General features: G+C 39.3%; 1 protein-coding gene across 1 annotated transcript in view; it reads left to right on the top strand.

Annotated features, from left to right (window-relative positions):
* Nucleotides 1-123: 123 nt before the first annotated feature.
* The window catches only part of bltp3b (bridge-like lipid transfer protein family member 3B), a 36,029-nt gene continuing 27,460 nt past the window's right edge, over nucleotides 124-8,692 (top strand). The window contains exon 1 of the mRNA XM_084408179.1: nucleotides 124-374. Coding sequence (XP_084264305.1) covers nucleotides 331-374 — 44 coding nt within the window. The 5' untranslated portion in view covers nucleotides 124-330. The remainder of the gene's footprint in view (nucleotides 375-8,692) is intronic.

Raw genomic sequence — 8,692 nt, 5'->3', positions numbered from 1 at the left:
TGACCTTATTTACTAATGGAATAAAAACACTGAGCTATGATGTGACGTAAACTTTAATTCCTATTGGCTCAAGGGAATTGGGCGAGCCTCATTTTCGTGGGGTGCTCTTGCGCATGCGCCTTTGTCCACCGACGCGTCACTGCGCATTCAACATGGACCCGACGGTAAAGCGGTAGCGACGGACGCCTCTACGAGTCATGTTTATATTCGCCTATCACGACGCTTCAATATTTAGAAGAAAACACTCCGGTTGACCGGAGGAAACCTAAAATGTATATCTTCCAAACTCTACCGACCGTCCTTCGATAAGTGATTGATGAGAGACCGGTCATGGCTGGATTGATCAAGAAACAGATCCTGAAACACCTCTCCAGGTCAGAGCTGATCCTTTACTGACACACTTTACATACATGTCGATGCCTGATAAGTATGAACCGTTGGTCTAAGGCTGGGATGATTCCTGCTGATGTGGCTGTGCTGGATGACACATGCTGATGGGTCATAACTGGGGTTTGACAGCTTGCCAGAGAAAATGCTGTTCCACTGGGTTGATGTCAAAACATGTTTTGGGTGTCATGTCTCCAGCCAAACGAGTCTATCTGGCCTCATCCTAATGTGTTTTTGTGGGTCAGTGTGATAGAGAGCTAGCTAAATCTCTTTCTAGATGTCTTCTGCTTTGGAAACCATCCCTTTCAGACAGGTTAATTCTTTGGTATTAAGTGGATTCACGTATTACAGGCATGAGAGCCTGACCCCATTTCCAACCTAATGTTTGATTGAGACTTAAAAGTCAGTTTGTTTTCAAATAGTCTAGTTGGATGCTTTCAGGACCACATGTAGCCTAACCCAAGGATTTGTCCAGATTTAGGGAGATAAATGTAAGGTTCAAGAGTCTGAGTATGAACTCATGTTGATAGATCTTAAAGTCAGCATGAAATGAAAATTCACTCTGCTCACTCACACTGCATGTTTGTTTCTTTCAATTTTTTTTTTAAAATTAAGATGTCATAACTAGATCTTCTAGTACAGTGGTTACCAACCCTGGTCATGGGCTGTGTCCCAATTCAAAGTCTGCGTCCCAATTCAAAGTCTGCATCCTTCAAATGACTCTGACTTCTAAGGCCACACCTTCGAAGGCTCAAAGGTCGGACTGAGCGTTGTTTAATGGGACGTTTTTTTTTTATTGTCTGCCTCCATTTTTTAGAGCAACGGCCTCATCTCAAAATCCAATCAACAATCAATGCATATAACCAAGTCTCCGCCCTGTTTTTTATCTATAAGCCGTTACAATTGGAAGTACATTAGCTAAATTATGGATGAACGGATCTTTCGTTCATCGTGACTATTGGGTAGGTGACTTGTGTCCCCCTTGTGTGTCCGTGCTGATTCTGAGCATAATGTAAAACATCACCAGGCCTAGATCAACTGATTAGGACTTTTTGTGCTAATATTAGAACAAAATCTGCTGAATTTCAGTGGAATTAGCCTACATGGTAAAAGATGTCTTCTAAATCAAATAGGCCAAGTTTTTAAATGGATTGTTCACTAAAAAATGAAAAATCTGTCATCATTTACTCGCCCTCGTGTTGTACCAAATTTGTATTCCTTTCCTTTCAATCTTATCTTGGGCATTTTGTGTCGTTCCAAACCTGAAATAGCTGCTGTTTTTCATATAATGAAAATGGATGGAGAGAGACCAGTCACTATTGTATGGAAAAGAGCAGCCTGAATATCCTGCTAAACTTCATTTGTTCTCCATGAAAGAAAGAAAGTCATAACAGGTTTCTAAAGTTTCTTTAGTCCCATTGACTTTTCAATTTTTGTGGACCCCATTGACTTTTCATTGTAATTGACAGAAAAACACGGACAATTGTGACTTAAGAGATAGTAAATTATGTTTATTTTTGGGGTGAACTATCTCTTTAATACACAACACAAGGATGTGCAGAAGATATGTAAAACTTTCTGAAAATGCATTCCAGTTGTGTTGAAATCAGCAGGACTTTTAAGGCCTGTTCACACCAAGAATGCTAACTATAAAGATAACTATATTAGCATCCACCAATGCCCAATAACATTCTGTTTATTATAAGCTCGCTCTTCAGTTAGGCTATATCATTTGCTGTATTAAATACCCAAGCTCTTTAAAAGTTTGATGGATTCTGATTGGCTGTCAATGTTTTTATTCTACCAGCAATTTCATTGATACCGTTCCTCAGTTGTGGCGTGGGCTTTCGTATTGTTTTAGAATTAGAATATTTATTACAACTTTATAGTTATATCGTTAGAGTTATTGTCAATGGTGTGAATGGCCCCTTAGACAGTCGACCCCCCAATTGCGCGGGATGATTGAGTCACATCTATTAATTTCTAATGTGTTCAGTTTGTTGTTGTGGAAACTTGAATTAAGTCTGGGTGGATTGTTAGGATAAGGCCTGGGTTCAACAGAAACAAAGTTTCGCCTTTTGCTGCCGAGTGCACATTGTGGCGAATGGTTTCACTATTGTTTGCCATTGTAGTGTCAGTTCTTGAGTCCAACCTACCTGCATTATTTATTCCCTCAGTGGAGCGAATCCAGATGAAATGCAATACCACTCCTATTCATTCAAAATGACGCAAGAGGCATTTGGTTAAATGGTGAAATGTGGTCTTATGGTGTTCCTCATTTGATAAGCAAGCAATATCTAATTTCCACGATGTCGACCAGTCAGCGTGATAAAATAAAGATGTCTGGGATGGCATCTCAAAAGGGTCGTAACTTTTGGCCATGCCCTTCAGGGTGAACACGTTTAGAGCTTGTACGATTGTTGTCACACCTTTAGAGCTTGTATACGTGTTTGTTTGCGCACTCTGCATTTTCTGGAGGAATAGTGGCGCTCAAGGCCTTCCAGAAATGCACTCTATGGACCTTGACTTATTGTTTATGACATTGTGTAGAATTAATTTACCCCTGAGAGTCTTTCGCCCAGACTTTGACCTACACAAAATCAAGTTTTCGTCTTGCGTCAGCACTTTTCCAGTCTGTAATAGTCTCATATTTATTGTTGTAGCTTATCAAACTTTTTTGGTACGTCGGGTATTAGGCTATATATTATATTATATTATGTTACATTATATTATTTATTAATTTAGTTAAATATAAGTATGTAATATATTTACATTAATTAAAATGATTTATATTATATATATTTATAATGTTTTGGTGAGTCAGATGTCCTGGAAAGGTCTGATTGAAGCTGTAGGCATTTTTCAGAGGAAAGAAAACATGACTGGCCCGTATTTCCAGTCAGTGGCCCCAATTTTAGAAGATGAATTAGATAACGCAGTCCTATCTTGTCTGTTTGTGCTCGTGGTTATGCGTTGTAAAACCAGGGTAAAACTTCTGTGGTGGTCAAGGAGGCTTTGCCCTCTTAGAACTAGTTATTCAGATACTGAGAAAATATATTTTCATCAGAGAATCAATGTTATTCTCAAGACCAGTGTTGGTCTGAAGGGATAGTTCACCAGGAAATGTCGTTACTCACATTTGTGTCGTTCCAAACCTGAAACAGCTGCTGTTTTTCATGTTTTGGATGGAGAGAGACCAGTGACTATTGTATGGAAAAGAGCAGCCTGAATATCCTGCTAAACTTCATTTGTTCTCCATGAAAGAAAGAAAGTCATACAGGTTTCTAAAGACCTGAGGTTGAGTACAATAAAGTTAATATTTTTTGACTTAATGTTTGTCTGACTTGATTTTGTTTAATTTGATTAAATTAAAGTACCACAACGTTCGTTGTACATTTCTTCACCAGGATGAATAAAGTGTTTTTGAGTGGAAGACTGTGTAGAAAATCAATACACACAGGAAAAAGGCAGCGGCCTGACTGACACAATTGAACGGATGCATTTCCCAGGTGCATTTTCTACAGCACTTCTACAGAAACTGTCATTCACAGTGTGTGTGTTTTAGCATTGATCAGGTTTATTGCAAAAGACCTGACAAGCAACATGTGGCTCTTTAGCAGCTTTCGGTCGATTATGTTTTAAAATGGTTACTCCTAGTATAACAGTTACTTCCTGTTACTCCGGGACCCAAACAGAATCAGGATGCGGGGTTTCTTCCACACATTGACGCCGAGGTTTCACATCACTGTAGTGTGAAATGAAGTGAAACTTAAAGCACCTTTTTACATTTATCCAAATGGAGGTTGTCTGATCTCAACTGCACACCCACATAGACTCAGAATGACTGCAGATGGCTGCTGGAGTTTCCCCTTGATTCATCCATTTGACTTTGGTGTTTTAGCACAGTCTTAGAAATAAGGAAATTGAGTTGAAACGACGATATATTTGACCAAATATATATTTTTAACCAATATATACCCAAATGAATCAGAAACGTATCAGAATTGGATCACAAAATCACAGCTGCTGTGTTGTGTCCTCCGAGAAGTTAAATTTATTATTGGGCATATGCCTAGAGGTCTATGTTTATATAGCAAGCGGTTTAGTTCTGGACTATGGCTCGGGTTGATCAGTGTTTGTAGGCCATAAAAATAGAGTAATAACGTCTTCTGTCAGGAGGAAAGCCCTTAGTTTGTAAAGTAACCGTCTGTTCTCTTTTACCTTTTGTGATGTTCGTCCTCGCTTCTGTCAGTGTTATCGCCATGCCGACCTTCCTCAGGTTCTGTCCCTCAGCTGTTGTTCTCTAACGACTCCCATTGGATGCTGTGTTTTTTTTCTGCCTAGAATTCATCCATGCACCTCTCGGGGCTTGTCTAAAACCCTGTGCTGAGATGCAGGACGGCTCTATGAGGCCAAACACTTTGCACTTGTGTTTGTTTACGTGTGTATCATTTTGACATTTGCATAGGGTCTATGAGGGCTTCTGTCATCCTGTGAATAACTGCTGCGTTTGGGCTATTCAGAACTCTCCTTCTGTGTCCTTGGCGTAAAGCATTAGATTAATAAGTCACCATGACTTGGGCATAATCTCCTTCAAACATCTCATTCAAGAGATGCCCACACTTTGAAATTCATCCAATGAGTGCAAGGATCCAAGCTGCTATTGTGTTAGATATGGTTGACAAAATACAGAGAATTTGTCATGTTGATTTTAAACATTAAAATTTCAAATTTCCTTCTTACTTTTTTCTAATCATGTTACTTGGCTTATTCTGCACAATTAGTTCACATTATACCTAATGAATAAATGTTTGCATTTGTGTTGTGTGTCATCATGTAGCCCAGTAACTTTCTCCGCCTCTTGAACCATATTCTGTATCAAGTGACACCATCAAGGCCACATATGTTTCAACCAATGGTTGCAGGCCGTGTTTCTGGTGCGGAGTTGGCTCTTAATTCAGTCAGTTAAGTCAATAAAATGAAGTCCAACCCTACATTTGTTTTGTTTTTTTAAATCTCCTGTTTCTCTTGAAAATAAAAAGTTACATTTATGAATGTAAAATGACTTATAAAAGTTATTTCATGTTGACTTTAAATGACTTCCCATGTTTACAGACATGGTACCAAGATACCATAAGAGCTATAGCCTACACTTTTGCACTTTTAATACACTTCCGGTGCCTACGGGGCACTTAGGCCCGTCTTAGTGGGACGTCTTATCACAATGTCACAGAAGACACTGTATCTCTGTGAGCTCATTTCCCACAGTGATCCCGAGCCAAAATGCTAATTATGACATTATTCCAGCTTAATATCTAATTTCTTGCCAGTATAGATAGACAGAGTGGCCACATAATTCACCATGTTAAACACACTTAATCACTGTATGGGGAATTCACTGTAAAACATGACTGGACTGACTTACTCCCTTTATGAAATAGTAGCAGCAGCGATTGTACAATAGACCAATTGTTAGCCTACATTCTAATTAGACAAACTCTTCGGCACTCTGTATAGTTTATCGCTATTTTACAATAACTTTGAATGTGCCCCATCCATCATTAAGTTGAAACGGTAAAGTTTTATAATTGTTTATGCTTTCAGCTGCTTAAACAGTAGTACTTTATACTCCGTTTAACACATTTGGTCGTATTTAAATGCATTCTGCAAAATTAAAGCTATAAATTAAGTTCTGTGAGTCTACTCATTCTTCTATGTGATTCCAGTCTATGGAGCTTTGTGCATATTATGTGATAGTTGATTGGTATGAATGAGCGTCTGTCCATGTGACTGCTGTTTTGTGTTGTTTAGACCCAACACCACCCTCACATCAGTTCAGCAGTGCTGGTATCACTGGGACAGAATGTGTTGACTGTTATAACACTGTTCGTTTTGTAGGAGGTTGATTTATAGTCTTTCAATGACCTTTGTGTCATCTAGAATGGGGCGGTATGCAGTAGGCTACATCGTGCAATGGTAAAAATGTGTGAACTTGTAATACTTGACTTGTCCTTCCCACTGGTTTTGATCTTCAGACCCTCCTTTTCTTTTTAAAGGTACAATAATAAAGTGTAATAAAGTAGCCTATTCAAAAACCACTTGCACAGCATGATATATTTCATGCAGTTGTGTACTTACATTATCCCAAAAGTTTTAAATGATGGCTCATCCAATATCAGTTGCATATCAATTACATAATATATGCGCTATCCTCGCTTTCCACTTGTAGAAACCATGTATGCTATATATATATATATATATATATATATATATATATATATATATATATATATATATATATATATATATATATATATATTAGGGCTGCACGATTAATCGCAATAAAACCGCACGCGATTTGGCAAAGGCTGTGATTATTTTAAGCGCAGCTTGTCAGTGGAATGCGGCTGATCGGTAGTAAACACTGCCCCATTTGAACACCAGGGGGCGCTCTCACGCAAACACGCTAAATATGCCCCGCCGCAGAAGTACAATAACGGCGCATCATTCCAGGAAATCCCTGTCGCTGTAGCTGAATAGTCAGAAGATTGAAACGCTTTGATTAAACATGACTTATAAATGTACGACTGCCTTATTCTGTGTCAGAAGCTCATCATCTCACAGAAGGAGGAGCTCAACTGTCCTTATGAAGTGAGTTTGGAGTAAATGCATGTTATTAAATGTTGCATGTTATTAAAACGAGGTTCATAAATGATTCTCGTGTTTGGAAAGATATTTGACTCGTGTTGTTTTTTTCAAATGCACGTTATAAGTGACTCAAACTCACAGTGCTTTCAGATGGAGCAGCGTTTACAGAGCCGTACATCAATGACAAACTGCGCATAAAAAATAATCGCAGCCTTTGCGATTTTAAAATCGCGATAAGCGATCTCGATTTAAGTGCGATTACATGGAAATTGCGATTAATCGTGCAGCCCTAATATATATATATATATATATATATATATATATATATATATACACTCACTCACAAGGATTATTAGGAACACCTGTTCATTTTCTCATTAATGCAATTATCTAATCAACCAATCACATGGCAGTTGCTTCAATGCATTTAGGGGTGTGGTCCTGGTCAAGACAATCTCCTGAACTCCAAACTGAATGTCAGAATGGGAAAGAAAGGTGATTTAAGCAATTTTGAGCGTGGCATGGTTGTTGGTGCCAGACGGGCCGGTCTGAGTATTTCACAATCTGCTCAGTTACTATGATTTTCACGCACAACCTTTCTAGGGTTTACAAAGAATGGTGTGAAAAGGGAAAAACATCCAGTATGCGGCAGTCCTGTGGGCGAAAATGCCTTGTTGATGCTAGAGGTCAGAGGAGAATGGGCCGACTGATTCAAGCTGATAGAAGAGCAACTTTGACTGAAATAACCATTCGTTACAACCAAGGTATGCAGCAAAGCATTTGTGAAGCCACAACACGCACAACCTTGAGGCGGATGGGCTACAACAGCAGAAGACCCCACCGGGTACCACTCATCTCCACTACAAATAGGAAAAAGAGGCTAGAATTTGCACGAGCTCACCAAAATTGGACAGTTGAAGACTGGAAAAATGTTGCCTGGTCTGATGAGTCTCGATTTCTGTTGAGACATTCAGATGGTAGAGTCAGAATTTGGCGTAAACAGAATGAGAACATGGATCCATCATGCCTTGTTACCACTGTGCAGGCTGGTGGTGGTGGTGTAATGGTGTGGGGGATGTTTTCATGGCACACTTTAAGGCCCCTTAGTGCCAATTGGGCATTGTTTAAATGCCACGGCCTACCTGAGCATTGTTTCTGACCATGTCCATCCCTTTATGACCACCATGTACCCATCCTCTGATGGCTACTTCCAGCAGGATAATGCACCATGTCACAAAGCTCGAATCATTTCAAATTGGTTTCTTGAACATGACAATGAGTTCACTGTACTAAAATGACCCCCACAGTCACCAGATCTCAACCCAATAGAGCATCTTTGGGATGTGGTGGAACGGGAGCTTCGTGCCCTGGATGTGCATCCCACAAATCTCCATCAACTGCAAGATGCTATCCTATCAATATGGGCCAACATTTCTAAAGAATGCTTTCAGCACCTTGTTGAATCAATGCCACGTAGAATTAAGGCAGTTCTGAAGGCGAAAGGGGGTCAAACACAGTATTAGTATGGTGTTCCTAATAATCCTTTAGGTGAATGTATATATAGTACTTATATATACTCATTAGCGTCTGTTTCAATGGGCCGCTATACATAAGCCGCTAATGAGGGATCTATGTATACATATCTATGATATAATAT

This window comes from Rutilus rutilus (genome assembly GCF_951802725.1).
Source record: "Rutilus rutilus genome assembly, chromosome: 4".
In the NCBI taxonomy this organism is placed as follows: Eukaryota; Metazoa; Chordata; class Actinopteri; order Cypriniformes; family Leuciscidae; genus Rutilus; species Rutilus rutilus.
The sequence above is the reverse complement of the archived record's forward strand: the minus strand, read 5'-3'. Positions and strand labels throughout refer to the sequence as shown.